At 42.9% G+C, this 26352-nt stretch overlaps 2 protein-coding genes across 2 annotated transcripts; both read left to right on the top strand.

Moving 5' to 3' along the window:
* The first annotated feature begins 968 nt into the window (after window positions 1–968).
* On the top strand, window positions 969–4558 carry LOC145423011 (myosin-7B-like). Its single transcript, XM_080295073.1, has 4 exons — window positions 969–1252; window positions 3677–3780; window positions 4053–4196; window positions 4283–4558. The coding sequence occupies exons 1-4, from the start codon at window positions 1153–1155 to the stop codon at window positions 4556–4558; spliced, it is 624 nt and encodes a 207-aa protein (XP_080151199.1). The 5' UTR covers window positions 969–1152.
* A 145-nt stretch (window positions 4559–4703) lies between these two features.
* On the top strand, window positions 4704–25101 carry LOC113013271 (myosin-7-like). The gene is made up of 41 exons (XM_026154036.2): window positions 4704–4725; window positions 6053–6146; window positions 6253–6345; window positions 6452–6515; window positions 6719–6817; window positions 7497–7600; window positions 7678–7816; window positions 8330–8448; window positions 8551–8700; window positions 9017–9187; window positions 9280–9459; window positions 10234–10366; window positions 10478–10554; window positions 10799–10886; window positions 11307–11424; window positions 11503–11626; window positions 11707–11843; window positions 12115–12285; window positions 12386–12470; window positions 13101–13343; window positions 13432–13608; window positions 14479–14624; window positions 14752–14842; window positions 14923–15080; window positions 15433–15664; window positions 16074–16200; window positions 17311–17429; window positions 17540–17736; window positions 17900–18083; window positions 18181–18346; window positions 18572–18696; window positions 18767–18882; window positions 19592–19778; window positions 19987–20196; window positions 20284–20409; window positions 20660–20750; window positions 21025–21104; window positions 22289–22393; window positions 22486–22581; window positions 23836–23979; window positions 24062–25101. Exons 1-41 carry the CDS (start codon window positions 4715–4717, stop codon window positions 24071–24073), a joined length of 5289 nt encoding a protein of 1762 aa, XP_026009821.2. The 5' UTR covers window positions 4704–4714; the 3' UTR covers window positions 24074–25101.
* The last annotated feature ends 1251 nt before the right edge of the window (window positions 25102–26352 follow it).

The raw sequence follows: 26352 nt of genomic DNA, 5'->3' as shown, positions 1-26352 counted from the left end.
GTATTTATCAACAGTGCAATACTTTACTCACCATATTTGAACTGTGGACTTTATGTGGACTCAGCTTGGACTCAGGTGAATGGATTTAGGTTTATTAGGTCAAATGTGGCCAAGCAGAAGATTTCTGCCCACTAATATAATAGTCTTCTTTTAACTCTGTCCTGATGTTGAAAAGGAAAAGCCAAGTGGACTTGTTCCGCATTTTTCTAGAGTATTTGAGCACTCAGAGTTTCTTATGAAAAGCCTCATTCATTCAAACACTTTGTTCTATGCAGAATCACTTTTACACTAAGACATTTCAAACCCAAGATTCAGTATCAAGGACTCTTCAACGAGTAGAGGAGGCAGGGATAGAACCACTGACCTTCTCATTTATAGACAACCTACCTTTTGAACCACAGATGCTACATAGACGCTTCACCTCATCTTGTGAGTCTTTGTTAAGGCACTCAGACTCACACAAAGGGAGATAACTGAAGGGTTATATTTACTAGAAGAATTTGCAAAGGGATCCTCTTGAGCTGATGTGGCAGCTGTTAGCTCTCTTGGAAAGCCTGAGTAATGCAGCGAGGTAGGCCAGAACTACTGTGAATGACTGCCATGCCAATTTGTTGACATCACAGTTTAGTTCAGTCCATGCCTGGGATTTACTCGCAGCTAAATAAAGATTTATAGTGCAGCCGATGGGATGAATGATCGTGGCTTATAATGACGGGAAAGATAAATGTGCGCATGTTCTATTTTTTTCTCACTGTAAATAATTTCAAGAAACAGACGCAGCCTCTACATGAGAAATCTACTGATGACGTTTGCATTAAACAATGACGGTGCACGTCCTCTCAAGTGTGACTGGTGGAAAATGAGCATCTGAACTTTGTATCAGAACATATCTGCAGCCAACATAACAGAACGGGAAGAAGTTGGTGCAGAAGTTGGATCAGTGTCGCCCTACCTTAGCCAGAAGAAAGCCAGCACTGTTATTTATTAGCATGGTGATAAATGCTGCTGTCTGAGAATGCTTTAAAAGTTTGCTCATGAGCCTTCAGAACATTTAAAGCAGAAAGTACCACATCTTTTCCACATTGTTTGGGAAATAACAGCCCTCCGAGGATCTTTAATGAATGCTCATATCTGTGATGTTTGTGTGTTCAGATGTCTCGGTTCCTGGACATGGCGGAGTTTGGAGAAGCGGCTCACTACCTCCGCCTCACCAACTTGGAACAGCTGGCTGCCAAGGCCCAAGCTTTTGACGGTCTCTGTTTCCTTTTTATATTTCTCTGCACCAGAGGTGGAAAATACGGACAATCTGTACTTAAGTATAAGAAAAGATACTAGTGTAAAAAAACTACTCCAGTAAAAGTCAAAGTAGTGATTCAACTTCAAGTACTGCTGCTCTGAGGTTTAGTTGCCCCAGCTGAGTTCCATCCTCTACACTGAGACTATACAGTTTATGTTGTTTTTATACTAGAAGGTATGAAGGTGGAATTCAGTGACTGAATCTCAGCATCATCACCCAACTTCCAATCAATCTGTGCTACACCACAGCTGTGCACCAATCACACACTGTTCTTTAAAACCGGTACTCCTAACCTGAGCACTCCTCACCTTTGTAAAAAGACAAACAAACACAGGCCCACTTTAACACCAGACTATGACACACAGTATGCAGCAACCCTGGTCATTAATACACAAACAGTACTGTCTTTCATGCACTACTGTTTAGGCTCACATCGCTTTGATGTCTGAAGTAAGGAGCCAGTTTTGAAAATGTAAACAGTAGAAAGTACAGATATACATGTTCAAATGTAGGGAGTAAAAGTAAAAGGTTTTCAGGAAAATAAATACTCAAGTTAAGTACAGATACCTGAAAATTAGGAAATAACAAAGTAACAAAGTATTTGTACCAGAGGTGGGACCAAGTCATTGTTTTGCAAGTCTCAAGTAAGTCTCAAGTCTTTATCCTCAAGTCTCAAGTCAAGTCTCAAGTAATGTCAGGCAAGTCAGAGTCGAGTCTCAAGTCACTGGTGTAAAAGTCCGAGTCAAGTCACAAGTCTGAAACTTTGAATTTCAAGTCCTTTCGAGTCTTTAAAAAAAACAAACGAAAAAATAATGTTGCAGTTATGCTAAATGTAAATATTAGACCATGTAATTTTAAAATCTGTGTTTTTCTCAACACATGACAAAATAGTGAACTTAGAAAATATACACAAATTGTGGAATTGCACCTCTTTAAAATGCAGCTCAATTAAACCTAGCTCCAAGAATAATTTTCACCGACAGTTCTGAGATACGCTGCATGTTATTCTTGGATGCGGTTGTAGGACCGGCTTTAAAATCGCATGACAAAAATATCATACACATTAAAAAAACTGTATCACCAACGTAGCCTGGACAACATTTGCTAGTTAGATGAAGTCAGCTATCTCATCGTAGCATATTTATATGCATATTTATAATCATACGGTTCTTGGAGTGAGTGCATACACTCATGAAGTTTAGTAACTTCAGGTCACTGCAACAAGCCCAGGTACAGTTTACCGACGGATGGGTGCAGGACCTTGAAATGCACCGTGTAGAACGAAAGACCATCGTACGTATCATAAGTTTACCAGTCTCACAAATCGTCTTCATAAATACACATTCCTTAACCGTTTATTAATAGGACCTTTGAGCTCAACGGTAATTAATTAGTAGTGGAAATAATTTCTGGTACCCATCACAGAAATGTAGCAGTGACAATAATATTGTATGCTGTAATCGTACTGGACAATTAGTGATACAAAAAACCTGTTTTATCCTGTGAATAAAAGTATATATTTTTGTCAATGTACCATAATAACAGAAGCGAAACGCAATATTGTGTCAGGACAATTCACTATTTATGCACAATAAATACAGGAGCATAGCGCGACAATTTCTGTTCAGCGCCAGACTTGCTTGTAACCTATATCACCAATTATGTTATGAAAATGACGCATTAACTACAACAGCAGACTGACCTTCGTGTAAATGCTTGGAGCAGACTAACCTGTGAGCTGGAGTGTTCTGGGACGTTATATTTGGTCTTTGAATGGCTGCAATCCAGTCGCCTCTTTGTTACTTCGGAAACATGAACAATTTCTCTTCAACGACGTAATCCGATAACAACCGATCTCTTTACCCGTCGGCTTCCCGTGGCTGTCATGCGACCGGCTATTGCAGTTAATAATACAACAGCTTCTTGACATTTTTGTGTTTCTTTTTATCGCTGTATAACTGATTTTAATTGAAAGCCTGCGTGCGCTAGTACCGCTTGCCACGAGTTCCCAGAATCCTTTGCGGTTCTACCCGTGAATGACGTCACATTTTCAATCTCTATATAATATGCATGTTAAATTTTATATTTGGGGTAAAATATCAAGTCTTTTCAAGTAAACCGGTTCAAGTCCAATTCAAGTCCCAAGTCATTGGTGTAAAAGTCCAAGTCAAGTCACAAGTCTTACAACATTTTTTCAAGTCAAGTCTAAAGTCATAAAATTAATGACTCGAGTCTGACTCGAGTCCAAGTCATGTGACTCGAGTCCACACCTCTGATTTGTACTTCCAACCTCTGCTCTGTACATAGGTCTAGATGCTGTATGTATATATATATGCTACTGCATACTAAATAAAATGCTATGTAATCCATTTCTCTTAGGCACGAAGCGCATTTGGATGCCCGATGAAACTGAAGCATACACTGAAGTGGAGATCAGAGAGCTGAATGGAGACAAGACTACTGTGGAGACCAAAGACGGACGGGTTAGTCAGCCAGCTAATTCTAATTACTCGATATGCTGTTTATTCATTACTGTTATTTAGTCATTTAATATGTTGAGTAGAAACACACAAGCCCCAGTTATCCCCCACAATAAAACTACATCTCCTTTTGATCTTTTGTTTCCATGCACCGTTTTGCTGTCCTGAGTTAAAATGTGTGGAATGTTGTTTTTCTTATTTCACAATCAAAAAACAAACAGTTAAATTTCACTTTGAGGGGTTTAACTAAAGCTTCATGTGTGTTTGTGTTTCAGTTTCTAATAGTAAAAGAAGACGACCTCCAGCCAATGAACCCTCCTAAGTTCGACATGATAGAGGACATGGCCATGTTGACACACCTGAACGAAGCATCTGTCCTCTTCAACCTGAGGAGGAGATACAGCATGTGGATGATCTATGTTAGCATCTACTCTAATGTGCAACCATCAAAAACACGTTTCCATCTTCCTCACTGTGTGTTTCTAACTGTGTGTCTCTGCGTCAGACCTACTCTGGTCTGTTCTGTGTCACAGTCAATCCATACAAATGGCTGCCGGTCTACACTCCTGAGGTGGTGACAGCCTACAAAGGGAGGCGCCGTGCAGATATGCCGCCCCACATCTACGCCATCGCTGACAACGCTTACACTGACCTGCTGCAGAGTGAGTCACCTTTAGCCTCATCAGCCATGCTGTCAGCTTTCTCATTGCAGTCGTTACCTGGCAACCAGCCAGTTGACAATGTCTTCTATGCTGCACCTTTTATTCCAATTAAACATTAGAGGTATAGTCTGTGTTTGTGGTGTCAATGTAAGGACCACTTTAGGTGAATGCGTGAATAAATCTTTTGCTTAGTGGATAAACTTTGAGCTCATTTGCCTCTTCTGAATATTTATTCACTTGGTTTTATTTCCCTCACAGATCGTGAGAACCAGTCAATGCTCATCACGTAAGTCAGAAGCACAGCTGGTCTAACATTACGGTCGGTAATATGACATCATAATAAAAATACAAATGGAAATAGGAATTATATGAGAAAAGCAAACCATGTCCTGTATATAAACTTGCAGTTTATTTCATTTAAACCACAGACTACATATAAAAAGATGGAAGTAGCTTCTAGGTCAGAGCATAAAGCTGTTAACCAGGAACATTCTTTCTACTGGCCAGCAGGGGGAGACTCCTCTAGTTTCAAAGTCGTGTACAAGTCTATGGGTGAATGCCTCTGCCACGCCCTTGATTATTTAGTAAATATTTCATGATGGTCACAATCAAGAGTTTATGGTCTTATTGAAAAAAATGTATTGTAGAAATCCAAATTTTAAAATAAGATGGTGCAGAGATGACGAAAAGTTGCTAATGAGTATCCAAAATACTCCAAAACTACACTTCTGTTCACAGAGACACCCATAGTAGACAAGTCAAAGGGTAGAGGCCACACAGATTTGGACCACCTCTCCCTGGGGGTTGAGATATGGCTAAAGGGCCCCAGACCCAAACAGAGAAACACTGACAGAAAACTCAAATCGACTTTGATGAGGAAGGATCTTCCCTATGAAAGGAGTACGTGCTGCAGTTAAAGGTGGATTGGTCTCAACCTCGGGAAGCCAACCATTAACATCACTAGGTCGAGACTGGAATGGTATCCAAAAGGAAAGAGGAAGAGAGAAAGCTGGAGGAACACATGGCTGAGGGATACTGAGGCACCTTGGTTCTTCTTTAGGAGCAGAAAAGTATAAACCACATACCAGGATTGGATTCTGAATTACTTCCAGTTCTTGGTAGCTGAGTGATCGTTAAACATCACAGCTCTCATCTGACTAGCATGATTTAACTGTACTCCACATGGGTATCATGGCATAGGGATGGCAATAGGTCTTCCAGTTGTTTCAAACAAGGTTCCAGTCTTGGTTGTGGAAGTGTTACATCCCTAGTCACTACTGTAGGAGAGCACAGGGCCGTGGTTTCTTCTGTAGACCCATCCATCGCTCATTACATCCAGTTAGTTAGCTCAACGGAAATAGCAAAAACACTCAGCTGAAGGTTTCAAAGCCTGTGCGTGACTGCACAATGTCATGATTTAAACCGAGAACAGAGAGTGATGTTCTCACTTAATATGTGCCTCAGTGTATTCGTTCTGTCTTTCGCCTCAGAGTTGTAGTTTATACATGTCATGATGAAGTAGCACCAATATGTTATTGCTCTCATTCACTGATAAAGGCATATTTTAAATTGTTTAAATGAAAATTGACTTTGTTTTTACACCATCCTTTCAGAGGTGAGTCAGGTGCCGGGAAAACAGTCAACACTAAGAGGGTGATACAGTACTTTGCCATCGTCGCTGCTCTAGGAGAAAATGTGAAAAAAGGAGTAAGACGCCTCAACAGTTTCCCTTTTCCTTAACTGTTCCAGTCCATAGTGAAAAAAAATACCCATACTGGGAATATGTCTTTGCAATGTTTCTCTTTGTATTCAGGGATCTTTAGAGGATCAGATTATTGAAGCTAATCCAGCTATGGAAGCATTTGGGAATGCCAAAACCATCCGCAATGACAACTCCTCCCGCTTTGTGAGTTCATCCTCAAGGCTGGAGTGGAGAACACAGCTTTGTGTCTCATGTGGATTTCTGTGTAGACGTGTTGTAAAGACCGTGGGTTTGTATTTGTGTGCTTCAGGGCAAGTTCATCCGAATTCACTTTGGCCCAACAGGGAAACTGGCGTCTGCTGACATCGACATCTGTAAGTGTTCTCAAAAAGTTATTCCACGTTTGAATTTGTTAGTTAAACTGCACTAGCCGAACATGTTAGCCTTTCTACTCAGCATTTTTCAAATGACATTTTACTAACATCTCAGCGTCAGACACTGAACGGTTGTGAGGTGTTGTGGGTATCTCGCGATGCTTTGGCTGATGAGTGACGTAGTTTGTGTTTATTTTCCTCAGACCTTTTAGAAAAGTCAAGAGTTGTTTTCCAGCAACCAGGAGAGAGAAGCTACCACATCTATTACCAGATCCTGTCCAATCATAAGCCAGAATTACAAGGTAAAAAACAAACAAAAAAACTACCCAGTGCTGCAACCTGTCCAATGAAAGACACCAGCTATATAAATGACACTCCGTTTAATAGAACTGCATTATTAACAGAAACAGAAATAAAACCAAGAACATGCAGAACAACAAAAACAATGCATGTCTTTAAAATCTAATTTATCAACCCAGCAATCTGGGGAGGCTTTGGTGCAGGTTTATGCGCCCCCGACAAATATGACTGACCTAAAACAATGAGGCAGCTACTACAGTTTGCTGTCTTTGCCTGTTGTAACAGTTGCTGTTGTAATGCAGTGTATGACCACATGGCGGCGCCTCCTGTCTCATGACTGGTGTGTCACCCCCTTTTTGTTCTTCTTCGCACTCCTCCTGTAATGGATGCTCCCGTGTGCACGCGGACTAGTGTGCTCTTCAGTAATGTGTGGTAGAGGTAGCACTTTTATTTTTGATATTGTAAATAAATGAGTACTTTTTGGAAAGTCAGAAGCTGTTGCTCATTCGCTACCCAGCTGCATCTCCACCGCACGTTACACTGTTTACCAAATAACTGAACAATAACATTATGAAATGTAACCACAGAAAATATGAAACATGCCATTTACAGTGTGAGGAGCGTGGGAAGAAAGAGAGGGTTAACTGTGATAACTAATGATAAAATAATTTCATGATGCAGACATGCTGCTGGTGACCACCAACCCCTACGACTACCACTTCTGCTCTCAGGGTGTGACCACGGTGGAGGGCATCAGTGACGGAGAGGAACTGAGGCTCACCGACGTAAGAGGAACACAGCGTCTCAAAGAAAACTCTCTCTGATGATGTGTGTAAACTGTACTCTGTATGTTTGTGTGCAGCGTGCCATGGACACGCTGGGCTTCACTCCAGAGGAGAAGTATGGCTGCTACAAAATTGTTGGAGCCATCATGCACTTCGGTAACATGAAGTTCAAGAAGAAACAGAGAGAAGAGCAGGCCGAAGCGGACGGCACAGAGAGTATGACCCACTAAACACCATCACAAAGACACAACAGTTAGTTTGTATAATGGATGCAGGTGATGCTGCCTGGACAGAGCTTTCTGTTGTCTCGCAGTGTGTTATCAAAATGATTTTGGTAGAATATGATGGAAAGATAACGAAGCAACAATATAGAGTTTTAGCCTTTTTAAACAAAAATTACTTTTTCAATTTCAATTTCTTGGTTAAGGTACAGAAAGTACCAATGCAATACTAATTGTAGGCGAAAGGTCATGAGCTGGGATTAACTGCAGACCTCGCCCAAATCTCACAATACACAACCTCAGAGGATGTATTATGAACTTGTGGTTGAGCTGCGACAGCCATCAGTTACATATGGTCCATTGTAGTTGATCTTTATAACTATCTGGCATTGAAGTGAACAAGTCCTCACCTTTTTTTTAAAATCTTTTTGTATAACTGTGAAAAACATGTCTAGTCTGTGCTGGTAGAGACCTCAGATAATTACCTGCATGTGGTTTGTGTGTTAAGGTGCAGATAAGGCAGCTTACCTGATGGGCATCAGCTCTGCTGACCTGCTGAAAGGCCTGTTGAATCCTCGAGTGAAAGTGGGAAATGAGTTTATTGTTAAAGGACAGACTGTAGAACAGGTGATCAAAGTTTTCTGTCTTACTACATAAACTTAACTGTAAATTTCCAAACATGTTTATCTGTGGTTCCAGGAAAACTAACAGGTCGTGTTTTGTGTCTAGGTGAACTATGCAGTGGCCGCCCTGGCAAAAGCCACCTATGACCGCATGTTTAAGTGGCTGGTGGGTCGTATCAACTCGTCCTTATACACTTCTTTGCCTCGTCAGTACTTCATCGGTGTCCTGGACATCGCCGGCTTTGAGATCTTTGAGGTACAAAGGAAATACAAAGAGACACTTTCAGCACCTTCAAATCCAGCCAAGGTCCAGGTCTTTCCAGTGACACCAAATATATGTTTTGAAGATAAATGCTACTGTAAAAATAGTGCGCAACCATTGGAATAAAAATCGTGAAATCATAGCAAGGATATCCTAGATGTCAGCTCAAACCTAGCACAGGAAACACTAGCAGACAGCTTTTCAGAGAAAAGGTTTTTCTTCTTTGGTGTCACTCGTGGTTCGGTCATTTTGCAGAATTGAACATCTTTTGATCAGTAACTCCAAAAACATGGTTCATTTCTGTTTGCAGTTCAATAGCTTTGAGCAACTGTGCATCAACTACACCAATGAGAAGCTGCAGCAGTTCTTTAACCACCACATGTTCATCCTGGAGCAGGAAGAGTACAAGGCTGAAGGCATCGAGTGGACCTTCATAGACTTTGGTTTGGACTTACAGGCCTGCATAGACCTCATAGAGAAGGTATGTTTGCGTGTTACATGGGTTGTATTGGATGATTCCAATATGAAGCCTATGTGAATATGAAATGAATTAATTAGAGCTCCTTTGTCCAGCCAATGGGTATTCTGTCCATCATGGAGGAGGAATGTATGTTCCCCAAGGCCACGGACCACAGCTTTAAAACCAAACTTTACGACAACCATCTTGGGAAGTCACCCAACTTCCAGCGGCCGCGTCTAGACAAGAAGCGCAAATATGAGACGCACTTTGAGTTGGTTCACTATGCTGGAGTGGTGGGTATCCTTTCATAAAGTCACTTTTTCTGTTGTTGGTCATTTGAAGTCTACTTGAAGGTGAAGTTCTCCAGTTTTATCAGGACAATTTAACTTTGGTCTTAGCTCAGATAAGCTACAGAGCTACAGCGGGGTGATGGAGACGTTGTTCTGGCCTTTTCAGGTGAAGCCATAAAGCTTTTGATTTTACTCTTGAGCTTGGGTTGAAACTCTGGACATGTAGAATGTTGCTGGGAACGTCGGGATGGGAATTGGTCGGGTGTGACTTTGAATAAGGAACACAAAAAATCCTAAAGATTTAAACATGGAAAAAAAATTGTGTTATATTCTCAGCATTGTTTTTAAAAGCTCGAGTTGACAAAAAAAATCTTATGATGTTTTATTTTGGTATAAATGCACATCCAGTTATTTATTATATAGGATCATGCTTATGCTTTAAGTCATATGAGAGCCCAGTGGCTAGAAGAGCTCAGCAGCAAAGTGGCCACAGAACATCAGTGAAGTTCGGTTACTTGTATTGACACAAGGAAACTAACTGATAGCAATGTGAACTGGATGGCTCTACAGTTAAAACAACTGTCAGTGAGATTAAAGGACACTGTTGACTGACAGGTGGGAAAAACATCTGGTACATCTACAAGCTAACATCTGGACATTTTCTTTGACCTGAGAGTGTCTGTCATGCAAATACGCTTTGATTGCAACGCCTCTCTCTCAAGTTAGATCTGGCCGAGGTTGATGTCACAGAGCTCAACTGACTGGTGTGTGTTGTAGGTGCCGTACAACATCACAGGCTGGCTGGACAAGAACAGAGATCCTCTGAATGAGACGGTGGTGGCCCTCTTCCAGAAATCCTCCAACAAACTGATGGCTGGACTTTTTGAGAACTACATCAGCTCTGATATGCGTAAAAACACCAGCCTCACTAAATATTTAATGGAAAACCGTTCAACTACAACAAGGAATTGAACTATATGAGTGTGTTTGGGTTGAGTCTTGCTTTTTTGTGTTATTTTAGCTATTGATCCGAAGGCTGAAACCAAACAGAGGAGGAAGAAAGCAGCTTCTTTCCAAACTGTGTCACAGTTGCACAAGGTGGGTGTGACTGGCAGCTTCCCCTGAGACACCATTACAGTACACCGGGGGGGGGGGCAATTCATTTTCCCAAGGTGCCACAGGAGAAACTGGGACTGTTACTGGAGGGCATAACCAGTAAGCTTAATTTGATCTCTTTATAAGTCTGAGAGGGCCTCCACAGCAGTCTCAGTTTGTCATGTGACCCTTTAGCCCCTGCTGTACACTATGACAGAGGTTTCAACTAATTGTGTGTTTATTCCAGGAAAACCTTAATAAGCTGATGGCTAACCTTCGCAGCACTCAACCTCACTTTGTGCGCTGCATAATCCCCAATGAGAGCAAGATTCCAGGTAAAACCACGAACCCTGGTATCTACTGACAGCTGGTGTCTGTGAGTCGTCCTCACCCAGAAAAATAAACTTGCTAAATGAATGACCTGTATGTGGTGGGGTAAAAGGTGTTTTTCACCTTGGCACCACTAAAGGTGTTTTTATTGTCTCGTGCCAGAAATATTACCAAAGATATTGTTACTACTTTACAAGTCTCAACAGACATATTATGTCTACGTGCATTTGTTGATGCACTTTCAGTTTGGTTTTAGCGTAATGCTCGATTTTGTAAAGAAACCATCTGAAGTAACGACTTTTACTTAATTGCACTGAAAGGGAAATTCTAGTTCCTTCCCATGCCCCAAATAAAAATATTGTTGGACTGCACAGTTAAAGTATTCTCCAAGTTATTTTTTGAGATGCCTTCCTTTGTTTTTCCAGGTGTGATGGATCCCTTCCTGGTCCTCCATCAGCTCAGGTGTAACGGGGTCCTCGAGGGGATCAGGATTTGCAGGAAGGGCTTTCCAAACCGCATCCTGTACGCTGAGTTCAGACAGCGGTGAGTTGCATATCTAACACATATTTATTTACTTCATCTGCTGTTGCTCTTCAGTAATGGACTTTTTTTTCTTCTCAGTTATCGCATCTTGAACCCTTTTGCGATTCCAGAGGACTCATTTGTGGACAACAGGAAGGCTGTGGAGAAACTGCTGGGCTCTCTTGACATAGACCACAGCCAGTACAAGTTTGGACACACAAAGGTACAACAAATTCAAGTTTACCCTGCCTTTGACACCTATGTTGTTGGAGTTCAGCTGATGGTCCCGTTGCTTCGTCTCAGGTGTTCTTTAAGGCGGGTCTGTTGGGTCAGTTGGAGGACATGCGGGACAACCGTCTGTCTCAGATCCTCACCACCGTTCAGGCCATATGCAGAGGGAAGCTCATGAGGATGGAGCGACAGAAACTGATGCTGCAAAGGTCAGTGTCACATCTATCAGGGGAATGAATGATAACAAATCAGTAAAAAGGAGACTTTAAAAACTTTTTAAGTGCTGATGCCAGAAAAGTTGATCAGAAGTAAGAAGGAAGTTGTATTCGTAAGAAAGAAAAGCAACCTGACAGAGTTTAATGAATATATGACCATGCCAAGATGTTTAAACTTTGCTTAGTGCAGCATGTTGCTGTTGTTTTGACTCTCATCACCTGTTTTTTGGGGCTGATGTGATTTTTTTATTGTTCTTCCTCTCAGGGACGCAGCGATGGTGATCCAGTTTGCCATCAGGGCATTCTTCTCAGTGAGGACTTGGCCGTGGATGATATTATTCTTTAAGCTCCGTCCGCTGCTCAGGAGTGCCCAGGTCGAGAAGGAACTGGCCGCTCTGAACGAAGAGTTCAAGAAACTAAAAGAGGCCTACGGCAGGTCCGTTAATCCGCCGGCGCTTGAATCGGGGCTACAGCTGAGCTGCACGCAGACAGACGTCTGATGTCCTGCCATGTTTCTGTTTGTTTTTTTTCATCAGGTCGGAGGTGAAGCGGAAGGAGGCGGAGGAGCGGCAGGTGGCTTTGGTTCAGGAGAAAAATGACCTGGCTCTTCAGCTTCAAGCAGTAAGACATAAAGAAATTTAAACGAGTGGTGCCAGCTCACCACAGCAGGATCCTTACAGCAGGGCTTCACAGAGTAATAGAAAACACAGAACTGAGTCAATGAGGGCAGAAACCTGGTGGGCATTAAAAGGTTAACATAGGTTTACTTTCTACATTAGATCGTGTTTTGTCCTGTTTATTGTTCGTGGTCTCTATAAATCTCTTCTTTATCGTCTGCCCACTGGTAGTAGACCCAGCGTAGTTCTGCTGGAGATTTCTTTAGTCACTTTTAATCGTGCGTTCTCGCCCTCTGAGGTCATAGTGATATATTTCCTGCTTTGCTATTTAAAATATGTTGATTCCTTTATTCTGGGTGCTTGTTTTAGCCTCAGCAAACCCTCTGTGGGTTTAAGCACCCACCAATAAACAAACTCTCATTGTTTTAGTGATCCAGCTCGTCATGGTCATGGAACATGTGCAGTCATACGAGCACAATTTTAGTCACTCTGTATACTGCGTAGTCCATTATGCAAGAATTTTATGCACTTGTTCATAATTTTTAATATACCCTGTCCATATTACAGCTGTTAGCTTCTGATATGCAGACTGGCCTCGTATATTTAAATAACTTTTTGTATCCAAACAATCCAGGAGCAGGACAACCTGATGGATGCTGAGGACCGCTGCAACCAGCTGATTCAGTCTAAAATCTCTCTGGAGTCAAAGCTGAAGGAGATGCAGGAGCGCCTGGAGGATGAGGAGGAGGTGAGCTCCACGCTGACGTCCAAGAAGCGTCAGCTGGAGGACGAGGTGTTATCGCTGAAGAGAGACGTGGATGACCTGGAGATGACCCTGGCTAAAGTGGAGAAAGAGAGACATGGGGTTGAGAACAAGGTTTGTTCCCCAAAAGAGACCATATCAGTGCTGCTTTCCATCACTTCCCTCACTCACAGAATAATGTTTGTTTTTTCTCTCCATGCAGGTGAAGAACCTATCACAGGAGATGTCTGTTCTAGATGAATCCATAGCATCTCTGAGCAGAGAGAAGGCTGCCCTGCTGGAAGCTCACCAGCAGGCATTGAATGACCTCCAGGCGCAGGAGGACAAAGTCAACATGCTGGCCAAGGCCAAAGCTCGACTGGAGCAGCAAGTGGACAGTGTAAGGAGAGATATTCCTGGATGTCTGACAGTAGGCTGCAATATAAACTGTTATTTATGGCACTCGAGTGGAAGGATGAGCAGCTTGAGACGACTGGTTGAACCTGTGCTGAATAAATAAAATTGAATTACCTGAAGTTTATTCAGGTAACTTTTTCATTTGTTTTTAAGTTTTAGTGTTGAGAAAAATCTTCATATGAAAACTCAGATAAAGCGTCTTGAAGGGATGGTTCACACTGAACATCCTCTGACCTGTGGGGCTTTTTATCATCCACACTCCACGCTGTGCAGTTTGCTGTTTATGGGATATCAGCTTTGAAACACACTGCCATCCCTCTATCCCCGTACACGTCTCACGAAAAATAATCAGTGTTGCTGTGGAGTCCTTGTATCCATGCTTCAGCTTTTCTGAGTAAAATTCTAGTATTTTGCTTTTCTGTTATTTAATTAGCAGAAATGTGTCTGTTTGTTTCAAACCTGCTAGCATTAGCTGGTCATTAGCATCTCACCCCAACCTTAACAAAATCCAAACGAGTGGATAAAACTTTCACTCATACAGCATCACGATAGAGTAAACATGTTTACTTCTGCTGTGAAGCTGGACATTTCAGCACAGGAGTGTGTTAGAGCTTTGACTTATTTCTGAAGCCAGCTTCAAGTGGACGCCACAGGTCTGGGCTTTTGGCAGATTTTGCCCCTTTACACTGATTTCTTTTTCAACCCTGCAGGTTGTTAATTCTCTGTCCCTAAACAATCACTGAAATACCCAAAAGAATTTCTACAACCAACTTTTGAAAGCTTGTTTAGCACTGGTCCAGAAAAGACCTGTAATGTTCCCTGCTGTTATTACTGGTTTCTAACTCATGTGCAGGTTGAGACTTCGCTGGAGCTGGAGAAGAAGGTGCGGACCGATCTGGAACGAACCAAACGGAAATTAGAGGGGGATCTGAAGCTGTCCATGGACTCAGTGAGGGACCTGGAAAACCAGAAGGAAGAGCAGGAAGAGAGACTGAGAAAGTAGGAGAAATGTCTAGAGTTTTGGAATATAAATGTTTAGCTGAAAGGGCTCATTTTAACTGAAAAAAGGTACTTTATTACTGTCAATCCCTACAAAATGCTTTTCTCTCTTCACCCTTCTCTAAAGGAAAGACTTTGAGTTGGTGCAGCTTCAGTCAAAACTGGAGGATGAGCAGAGTCTGGCTGCTCAGCTTCATAAGAAGATCAAAGAGCTTCAGGTTGGTGCAGAGAGGATCTTATTCAGCTTCCTCTTCTTCACTGCTGCTGCTGTAGTTTGTTTTGTACTTGCCCTCCTCAGACTCGTATCGAGGAGCTGGAGGAGGCCCTGGAGGCGGAGCGGGCATGGCGTTCCAAGGCGGAACGACAGAGGAACGACATTGCCAGAGAACTGGAGGAGCTGGGAGAGAAGCTGGAGGAGGCAGGAGGAGCCTCAGCGGCTCAGATCGCCCTCAACAGGTTAAAATGGGCTTTGGTGATTTCTAACTTCCATCAAAGGGATCCATTAGGGGTCAGTTAGTCAGAGCCACAGTAGCTACGTTAGAGGTGACCCTTACTTTCGGTCATATACAAAGCGCTCAAATGATGGCTGTTTTAAAATAACATGGTCATTGTATGCACAGGTATTTCCTGTGAGGCGTTGAGACTAATATGGTGATCTCAAGAACACAGCTCTAGCTGTATGTCAGAGAAACCCCTTAAAGATTACATGCAGATGTAGATTCCTACCTTTAGAGTTCGACAGTGGATGGATTAGTATCTCAATACTGAGATTTGCCCAGATTATCACAAATACTGCTTTGTTGAACAGGAAGCGAGAGGCAGATTTCCTGAAGTTGCGGCGGGAGCTGGAGGAGGCGGGGCTTCACCACGAAGCAACAGCAGCCACCCTGAGGAAGAAGCACTCGGACATGGTGACGGAGCTCAGCGAGCAGATAGATGCTCTGCAGAGAGTCAAACAGAAGCTGGAGAAGGAGAAGGTGGAGTTCCGGCTGGAGGCTGATGACCTGGCTGCCAGCGTGGAGCAGCTCTCCAGGTCAAAGGTAGGAACAGACCTCCCGCTTAAGGGGCCACTCCACCAGGTTCATCAGTGTCAGTCTACTCGTCATGTTGAGTCCTGCTGGCCCTGTTTATGCTGCCATGGATGCAGTAACAGAGCTGGGTACAGTGCTGCCTCTCATCCTTGATCTTAATCTGCCCAGAGGCCATTTCCAATGCTCTGACAGCTTTGTCCTCCTTTAAGCAGCGTTATTGCAAAAGAACTGATGATGGGACACAAAACAAGGTGGTTCGTGCTCTTGACCTGTTTACACTTTAAACCTGTGAGGAGGTGAAACATGTTAATGCAGTGCAGTGCGACCAGATTTGGTCACATTGTAACCACCGCACGTTGATCGTGTTTCTTAGACCACATTAACTGTGACTTCTCTGTTGATTGATCTTTGTGTGCAGGCTGCTGTGGAGAAGATGTGCAGGGTTTATGAGGACCAGCTGAATGAAAGCAGGAGCAGAGCAGACGAGCTGCAGAGACAGCTGTCTGAAGTCAACGCTCAGAAAGCACGAGCAGTCACAGAAACCAGTACAGCACACTGACACACCCGACACTGATTCTACAGATCTGAACACCTGATTTTAGGCTGCATGAATTTTCTTTCTCCTACATCTTGCAGCACTCTGTGTGGATGTCCTCACCTTCCTGTCTGTTGTGTTAGGATTATTAGGACAAATGCTTAAAGCGTACTCTATAGAAAAAAGCATTTAAAATGATTTCTTTAGTGATCAACATAATAATATTAAACATTAATTGACAGCGAAAGGTGATGGAGAATTATTGAGATGGCATAAATTCCTCTCCCTCTCAGCTTAAGCTTTGCTAACAGGACAAGTAGAAGGTCATAAAATGTTAATATAAGCTTATTAAAGCTAGTGATGATGTCCATCACTACAATCATGGCTGAAATAGGAACCACTGGTAGAAGATTTTGCAACTTTTAAAAACTGAACTTCTTTAGTTTCCCAACATCGATGCATTGGTTTCTACACCTTCATCAAAAATTTCCTGTTAGATTTTCCCCATTTTTCCATTTAAAAAAAGAATTTCAGGCTCAACTGATGAAACACCTTAAAAGTAAAAACTTTCTGCATTTACTTTAGATTACAAACATGCAGCCCTTGTTAGGATCTAAATGACAGGAAGTGCCTGTCAGTCACCTACAATGCAGCTTTGAGATTCCTTCCCAGGCACATTAGTCTTCACTCACATCTGGCGTCAGGTGATCTCAATAGGTCACATGACAGGGTGAGGCAAGGTCTCACAATGGTTTTACCTGAAACCTCTGCTGATAATGACCCACGACTTTTTTTGATGTGGTAATTGACTTCATGGAGTCATCACGCCGTCCCGCACTAACAGTAGTAAATAGTGACCTATCGCACTGGTGGATAATTTGAGTATCTGAGGGTTGTTCTTGATAGTGTTCTGTCCTCTGAGTCATAAAAAGGTCCAACATCATTTTATGTTTGATCTGAAACGATGAAAGTTTTTGAATCTGTGCTTATGTTTTGTCCACGATTCTTAGTAAACACGCCAACAAAAAAATACAATTTGTAAAAATGGTAAATGAATATCTGATGTCTAAGATGCAGCAAGCTTATCGTACTCATGTACGTTTGGCTGTCGCCTTTTCAGCCGAGTACAGACGTCGTCTGGAGGAGCGAGACGCTACGATCGCTCAGCTCCAGCGCTTGAAGGTGGGCGCTTGCCAGAATGTTGAGGATATGAAGAAACAGCTGGAGGAGGAGAGCAAAGTAATACTTAACTCTTACACTTGTAACACATCAGGTCACTTCAGTGCTCTTATTAATACCTTTTTGAAGATATTTTATTGGAACAAATGTATCCTGTGTCTGTGTTTCAGGCTCGCGTGGCGCTGGCTCATGCGGTGCAGGCATCCCGACACGACTGCAGCCTTCTCAGAGAACAGCTGGAGGAGGAGCAGGAAGCTAAGGCGGAACTGCAGAGGGCGCTGTCTACAGCCAACAGTCAGGTGGTTCAGTGGAAAGCAAAGTATGAGACTGATGCTGTGCTGAGGATAGAGGAGCTGGAGGAAGCAAAGTAAGACAACACTGCTGTAGCTGCACGTCACTCTGAGGTGCCATACTAACACATTATAGGAGAATGCAAAGACCACAGTTTAAATTCTTTATCCAGTTTCCTTCAAAGCAGCTACTGACTTTAGACTGGTAACGTTTAATAAGTTGAATTGTTGTATTTGCAGGAAGAAACTGGTCGTGAGACTGCAGACTCTCGAAGAAGTTGCAGAGGCGTCTCAGGCCAAGTGCTCCTCACTGGAGAAAACCAAACAGCGTCTGCAGATAGAGATGGAAGACCTGATGGTCCAACTGGAGCGCTCCAACGCTGCAGCTCTGGCTCTGGACAAGAGGCAACGCAACTTTGACATGGTCAGACATATGGCACGATTCCCCATGTGGAGATTTACACTTTAATGCCCATAAGTAGGTGTGCTCAGAAACAAATGTGTGCACTGGTTTGATGCAGGTGCTCAGTGACTGGAAGCTGAAGTTTGACGAGTGTCAGATGGAGCTGGAGGCCTCACAGAAAGACTCTCGCAGTCTGAGCACTGAGCTCTTCAAACTGAAGAACTGCTATGAAGAAGCTCTGGACCAGCTGGAGACGATTAAACGAGAAAACAGGAACCTGCAGGGTACTGCAGTCCCTCCCCTGTCCTCTTAACTTACTACAATCACACTGGTATCTTCATTTCAGGGACCTGGTCTTACAAGCTCAATATCATGGAGAATATCATGATGTGAAGAGAAGTTGTAGTCCAGCGAACAAACGACTTCAATTTTTTAATCCTTTTTTAATATTGTGGGAGTTAAGGGATTAAATTCCAGTGTATCAAAGTGTTTTCTTTATATATCTCTAGAGGAGATTGTGGATCTGACAGATCAGATCAGTCAGGAAGGGAAGACGATCCATGAGCTGGAGAGGATGAAGAAGATCCTCGATGTGGAGAAGAGCGACATTAGAGCTGCCCTGGAGGAAGCAGAGGTAATTAGCTGCTGTAATCAATTATCTATAAAGTCTTTATTGCCTGAACTGTTACCTTTCCATTGATCAGGGAACCTTGGAACATGAGGAAAGCAAGATCTTGAAATATCAGATGGAGCTGGAGCAGATAAGGGCAGAGATGGACCGAAAGATTGCAGAGAAAGAGGAGGAGATCGACAGCCTCAGGTAATAAATATATTAATAACAGACTGAAAGGGGCTTAATATATGGAATAGAATAGAATAGAATTAAATTTAATAGGCTTTTATTGTCATTGGAAAATGCTTGAAAGTGGTGCAAAGGAAAAACTGCTGTGTGGAAGAAGCTGTTAGTGAGTCTGGAGGTAGGCGTGGGGCCAGATTGACCTGAGGCGCTGACCACAGGGCAGTGGGTCAGACAGGTGGTGAGCGGGGTGCGAGGGGTCACCTGTGATGGTCCTGGTTTTCCTGAGACAGGAGGATCTGGCGAGGCAGAGGGAAGCCAATGATTTTTTTGGGCTGTACCCTCTGCACAGCCTTCCTGTTGTCAGTTGTGGTCCCTGCATACCAAACACCAGGCAGGAGGAGAGCACGCTCTCCACTGAGGGGCGGCAGAAGGCCAGCAGTGCTTCTGGTCCAGGTTATTCTTCCTACTGTTAGCTACTGTTAGCTGGCGAGCTACATAGAAGGCTCTGCACTGAATGGACGGCCTGTAAGTGCAGCGAGCAGTGACTGTCTATATTTCTGTTAAAGCCTCGTCCTAAGGCACATAAGTACGGAGTCCACAGCAGCTCTTTCCCTGTGTAGGGTCTGCCTCAACCAGTCATACCAGGAAAAAAAAGGTTCATAACCAGAGAAAGAACTGACAACTGCAACCTTAGTGTTGATGGAGAGGTAACTCCAATGCTGTCCACCAGGGGGAGCCAGCAGCGTTCCCTGGAGACTATGCAGGCCAATTTGGAGGCAGAAATTCGTCATCGTAGCGAGGCGGTTCGTTTGAGGAAGAAGATGGAGTCTGACCTGAACGAGATGGAGATTCAGCTGGGAAACGCCAACAGGCAACAAGCAGAGAGCCAGAGGATCATGAGACACCTGCAGATACAGGTACCCTCACCTGTTCACATCAGAATGATGAGTAAAAACAGTGTCCAGGGATGTGCTATTTACTGACCGCACTGTGCTTCATTATCACATCAATCATGGACTGAAAAATGCAGCAGAAGTGAAAACTTCAACCAAAACAAAGCTCCGCCCCCTAGTGGCAAATGATATAACATGTAAACCAACCTTTCTGTGCTGAACTCTATCGCAGGTTAAAGAGCAGCAGGTGGAGCTAGAAGAAAAAGTCCAGCTGACCAATCAGCTCAGAGAGCAAATCGCCCTCCTGGAGCGGAGGTGTTCGCTGATGTCAGCGGAGGAGGAGGAGCTGCGGGGGGTCCTGGAACAGACTGACCGCACCCGCAAGATGGCCGAACATGAGCTGGTGGAGGTGTCAGAGAGAGTTAACCTGCTCGCTGCACAGGTTAATTAATTACGGCACATCAAATACAATCATGTTGAAATATGAGCATTTCATCATGACAGACGGTTTGATGACTTCCTGTTTTAGAACACGGGCCTCATGAACCAGAAGAAGAAGCTGGAGGCTGACCTGTCTGTGCTGACCGGAGAGGTGGACGAGGCGATGCAGGAGAGTCACAATGCTGAGGAGAAAGCCAAAAAGGCCATCAGTGATGTTAGTCCTGACCCATGACCTTTGATCCCTGATCAAAACCATTGCTGCTGTTAAATTGTAGTTTTCATCACATGTTAACCGAGTTTGATGCTGGAAAACTTTATTAATCTTTAAATTTAATAACTCAGACGTTTTAGCATTTCTTAATCATTTATTTACCCCATAAAGCTGCGATTCATGCATCCATCACACACTCTGTCAGCCTCTAATACTTATTACCAGAATCCTGTTAATGTTTGTGCTTCACCAGGCGGCCATGATGGCGGAGGAGCTGAAGAAGGAGCAGGACAGCAGCACTATGCTGGAGAGAATGAAGAAGAATATGGAGTCTACTGTAAAAGGTACAATAACACTACTGACAAAAATAAATGCATGTATCGACTGTGATGTCACCTGTTGTCATGGTAGGTTAATAGAAACAATAGAAATTAGCTCGCCAAAACAAAAGCACAGACTTCTTGTCTGTTTGCTTTCTGGCACATTTGTTATCTGGGTTATCTGAACACGCACAGTATACTGTATATTCGTATTTCCTCACTTGTAGATGATAACTTGTTCACATAGTTCACCTGCAGATGTCACCGTGTTTTTCCAGCATCTATGTTCTTCTGACAGAACTGCAGGTGAAACTGGATGAAACGGAGCAGATGGCTCTGAGGGGAGGAAAGAAACAACTCCACAAACTGGAGACAACAGTGAGTGAAAACTCAGTCACAGAGTTGTTTCTCACTGTCAGTTAAATCAAGTTTCACTGCAACACCTGGTAGTTTAACAAGGACACTTTCTACTTTTCCTTGTTTCTGTCATACAGATACTCTTCTATACAGCGGTGGATGTGTTACATGCATTACATAAATAAAACCCCAAAACGTCTGAGTAACTTCTTAGGTCAGTTTCCAAAAAAGCGCATTTACAGAAAAAAAGTGCCTCTGCCAAGAGTCTTTAAAACATCTTTATTTGAGGTTTATCAAAAAAGTAATTGCCAAAGAATATTTGTGCTGGGAACAATTTTCCTCTACTGGCATCTGCTGCATAACAATGTAGGCACGCAGCATGCATAAACTTGCTAAAACCTTCTGCTGGAGGTGTCTTCCTGTTAAAAGGAAGTTTTTCCTTCCCACTGTTGCCAGGTGCTGGCTCACAGGAGGGTTGTTTGACTGTTGAGGTTTAAGCCTACAGTATAAAACACTTTCATGTGGCTGTTGTTGTAAACTGGCACTGTATGAACTAAAGTATTGTTGTGTTTTGGGGGAGCGGCCAGTTATCTCCCATCATGCCTTGGGACACGTGCTGCTGTTAAGATGTTCTTGTTTTATTGCTTACGGTTACATGACGTTTAACTGTCCTGTTTATACAGCGGTACAAAGTCACTGACAGTTACTGTTTTACCAGGAGTGAGGTCGGTTATGTTGTTGTTGACGCTCGGGAGCGCGGTGCAGCACGTGTTTAATTAAAAACTCTCCTGACCTGTTTGGGGAGGAACAGCAAGCTCAGTCTCTGAGGGAGGATTTGTTGCTAAGATTCCTCTGCTTGCCCCAATATCATTAAAAATGAAAACTGAAAAAGTAAATGACTCAAAAAAATCCAAAACTGAACCCACTATTAAACGCACTAAAAAATGCACTTGATAATAAAAAGACATTAAGTTATAAAATGCAACATCATTTGATACTTTGTTTTTCAATTTTCCTTTTTTAAATCAATTCCTCTTATTGGTCATTTTTACATTTGATTTTACCTTTTGTCATAGATTAATTGATGCATGCATATTTTTTACTGAGTCATTGAATTATTTATTCATGCTTGGTTTTGGCAGTTTTGCTCCTCTATATCAGTAACAGGTAACCAGCAGGAAGTAAATCAGCTGCTGTGTGTGCAGGTGAGGGCGCTGCAGACGGAGCTGACTTTGGAGCAGAAGAAGAGCGAGGAGTATCAGAAGGGGGTTCGACGCTACGAGAGGAAAGTGAAGGAGCTGACGTACCAGGTGTGAGGTCCTCACTGCATCCAGCTGCTGCTGTCATACAGATGTTGGTCCCGTCTTCTGTGTTTTCATTGGATCTTTGTGCTTTCGTGCAGTCAGAGGAGGACAAAAAGACTCTGCTCAGGATGCAGGAGCTGATTGAAAGGCTGCAAGCCAAAGTGAAGAGCTACAAGAGACAAGCTGAGAACGCTGTGAGTGTTCAGTAATGCTCTCGTCAATACAATGCAAATCAGCATCAAAATGATTAAAAAACATCTTTTTTATTTCTATAAAGTCAATATCGCTCCACGGAGGGACTCACGTCTGAGCTTTTAATGTGAAACATGTGCAAGTATGTAAACATAAACATACACTGAACAAAAATATAAACGCAACACCTTTGTTACTGCTCCCATTCCCCATGGGATGGACGTAGAGACCTAAAATTCATTCCAGATACACAATATAACCATCCCTCCCAAACAGTGGTCACAAATCAGTCCAAATGTGTGGTAGTGGGCACATCTGCTATATTGAGATAATCCATCCCACCTCACAGGTGTGCCACATCAGGATGCAGATCTGACATCATGAGTAGTGCACAGGTGTACCTCAGACTGCCCACAACAAAAGGCCACCCTGGAATGTGCAGTTTTGTCTCACAGCAAAATGCCACAGATGCCACAAGCAATGAGGGAGCGTGCAATTGGCATGCTGACAGCAGGAATGTCAACCAGATCTGTCGCCCGTGCATTGAATGTTCATTTCTCAACCATAAGCCGTCTCCACAGGCCTTTCAGAGAAATGGTGGTCACACCAGATACTGACCGGTTCTGGGTCCCCAGACCCCCAATAGCGCAAAAAACTTTTAGGTCTTTTAGGTTTTAGGTCTCTACGTCCATCCCATGGGGAATGGGAGCAGTAACAAAGGTGTTGCGTTTATATTTTTGTTGAGTGTACATAAAATATACAAATGACTAGCAGGACGTTTCCTGCATAGACAACACAGAAGGAAAATTTAGATCATAATCAGCATGTTCAGATTTTCAAGATTACCCTTAAAAAAACATGATCCTGGGAGATTTTCTTTAAACAAAAACAGCATTTATTATTTCATTTTTTGTTTGCTTGTTTTTAGAACAATTAGTGTGCTTACCTGTGTAGTCAACCCACGCCAGCCTTCATGAAAGTACAGTCATTTCCTGAGCACCACAGATATTTGGGACTTTTAGTAAATGCACAGTTTGCATTTACTAATTGATATTCTGACATGCAAACACTGACATCAACAGAGAGCAACCCAGAAAAGCCCCGCCCCTCAGTGGTCACGGCAGATGGCCGCCCGTCCTTGAGCCTGGTTCTGCTGGAGGTCTCTTCCTCTTAAAAGGGACTTTTTTCTTTTTAGAGCTGCTCTAATCCATATAAAATAACATCTATTTAAAAGGGATCGTCTTTTTGTCCACCAGGAGGAGCAGGTGAGCTGCAGTACTGTACGTTTCCGCAAAGTCCAACACGACCTGGACGAAGCCGAGGAGAGAGCAGATATCGCCGAGACGACCGTCAACAAGCTGAGGATTCGAACTCGCGAACAGACCAGCAAGGTCGCCATGGTGAGTTACGCTTGGACGAAGTAGAGGTTAACACTGTTTCACTTCCATCAGTGTTCCTAATGAGCCGTTCGTGTCTCTGCAGATCACTGAATGAAGCTCTGCAGCATCTCCATCACTGATTAACTGACGTGTTGTTTGTTACCTGCTGTGTGTTTTTATCCAGTGTGTTTGTACATCTGCGTCTACTGTACGACAATGCGTTTTTTCAATGAAAAGTATTATAACCTGGTTTGAAAGGGAAGTGTTGAGGGCTGCGAGAACATACGAGCGGTCAGCCGTGTGTAAGCCCAGAGGGGAAGCATCAGTTCTCACCCCCTTAAATTTGTTTTGAACAGTTTTATGCTTGTTTGTTTTCAGAGGGGTTCAGCATGCTTAACCAAATTAAAGAGAAGACTATAAAGATATTTTTAAAATAGCAGTTTAATCCCCCTTCCACAGTCAGCGATCCTGGAAAAATAATGTAACCAAAAAAAAGAAAGAAAGAAGGCCAAAAAATAGTTGTTTTACTTCTCGTATGTGTCAGTACTTCATGAGAATGAGCTGTTTGACACCGGCAGAGAAGATTTGGCAAGTTTTTCATGGTTGCAACACACACGTGGAACCATTTAACAAACAGGAAATAAACCGGCTTTCAACTGGGACAGGATGTATTGCAAAGAAGCGTCGTTACAATAAAAAAATAATAAAACTATAAATGAATAAAAAATGTTTTTGCTAAATCAATTTAGCAGTGTTTTATGTCAGTACTGAATCAGATGATTTTGTGGTTTTTGTGCATAAAAAGTTTGGTTTGTAAATGTTTTGTGGTGTCAGACTGTAACTTCCCAATTAAAGAAAGAAAAAACAGCGTTTAGAGACCGACTGTTTAACTGAAGGGGGGAAAAACATACTCGAGGTGGTGGAGACCAAAACCGGAGCTAAAAGAGCTTTCTGATTGCTGGATGGAACATCAGTGCTGGATTTTTCTCTGCCCACCGGTGATGGCCAAAAGCATGTTAATGGGAAGGAGTTCAAACGAAAGAAATGTGCCTATATTCAGACTGTAAGTATGTTGATGTGTGGCTTTATAATTATTTGTTTTACTGTGTAGTGACCAATAAAAGCCTGATGCTGTTGACTGCTGCTTTTGGTCCACTCCTCTATATGTTGTTCTTTCAGGTTTCTGCACAGCTCCCGTAAAATACCGTCACAGCCTTTCAGTCCGGTTCATGTCTGAACTTTGGGCCGTTGCAGCAACATTTTGTTGTAGATCTGCTGCAGTGCTTGGGATCTTTAGCCGTGTCTCAATTCAGGGCCTGCATCCTTCGGAGGACCCAGCCTTCGCGGTCTACGTGGGCCGGGTCCTCCGAAGACCGAGAAGGGCAGAAGTGCGAGGCTGTGAAATGGGACGGTCTCGCCTTCAGATTCGCGTCAAAATATAACAAGACATTGGAGTAAATTCTCGATCATCTCACACTTCAGTTTAATCAGTTTTCTGTTTATTCAGCTGTGTGAAAACTATGTTCAATCTCAGCCAAATATTTAGAAGTTATCTAAGTCACTTATATATCATGTTCAGTTCAGTAGCCAAATTCTGGGATAGGTTGCAGACAAAAACACTTTGGACAGAAAAGGCACAGTTTGGCATTCAACACTTTATTCACAAACTAAAACCAATCACTGTATCCACAGGTCAGTGGGTGACTGTACAGGTGTGTTAGATCAGTATTAACTGGCTGCACATGGCAGCTTTACATCATGCCTCACCACGAACCCTCCATTGGTTCATTCGTCCCCTGCATCCTCCAATCAAAGTGCTCTGCAGTTTGTCCTTCAGTGTGTGTGCGCGTGCGTGTGGATAAAGTGAAGGTGTGTATGTGCGCGTCCGTCCAGGCTCAGCTGGACCACATCGGTCCGGTTCTCGTGTGCGTCTTCAGAAGACACGCCTACACATTTACAAATACATTCAAACACAACCAGAAGGTTTTTCCTAGATATCTGTTAGACAGCAAATAGCACCGCAGAGCAAAATACACTTTGGGGTTAAAGAAAGAAAGAAAAAACGTCTACAGACAGCAGAGTGACAGCTGCATTCACACAGGAAGGAAGAAAATCACCTCCAGAACTCATCATCATGGCAACTCTGATATGACATTAACGTGATGTAATGTGTTGATTTTTTTCTAAAAGCCCAGATTAGCCAATGAACAGTGGTCTCACTGTGGTGTTGTGATATCATGTTAGGTCACTGTGTGCTCTCCCTCTTGACCCTTGAGCTGTTCGGTACTCCATATACAGTAAATCCAAACTTTTTAAAAAATGATATTACACAGACTGTTATAACGTATGACTGCTAACTTCAGGGAATAATAGGTCACGAATAATTTGGATCAC

Source organism: Astatotilapia calliptera, chromosome 20 (assembly GCF_964374335.1).
Source record: "Astatotilapia calliptera chromosome 20, fAstCal68.1, whole genome shotgun sequence".
NCBI classification, from domain to species: domain Eukaryota; kingdom Metazoa; phylum Chordata; class Actinopteri; order Cichliformes; family Cichlidae; genus Astatotilapia; species Astatotilapia calliptera.
The sequence above is the reverse complement of the archived record's forward strand: the minus strand, read 5'-3'. Positions and strand labels throughout refer to the sequence as shown.

Bases quoted from the DNA above. Each gene is read 5' to 3' on its own strand.
- LOC145423011 (XM_080295073.1), top strand. From the start codon at position 1,153: ATGTCTCGGTTCCTGGACATGGCGGAGTTTGGAGAAGCGGCTCACTAC. The intron at 1,253-3,676 runs GTCTCTGTTTCC...CATTTCTCTTAG, and splicing joins CAAGGCCCAAGCTTTTGACG to GCACGAAGCGCATTTGGATG. The intron at 3,781-4,052 runs GTTAGTCAGCCA...TTTGTGTTTCAG, and splicing joins TGGAGACCAAAGACGGACGG to TTTCTAATAGTAAAAGAAGA.
- LOC113013271 (XM_026154036.2), top strand. The intron at 18,883-19,591 runs GTAATAAATATA...GCTGTCCACCAG, and splicing joins GAGGAGATCGACAGCCTCAG to GGGGAGCCAGCAGCGTTCCC. The intron at 22,582-23,835 runs GTGAGTGTTCAG...TTTGTCCACCAG, and splicing joins AGAGACAAGCTGAGAACGCT to GAGGAGCAGGTGAGCTGCAG.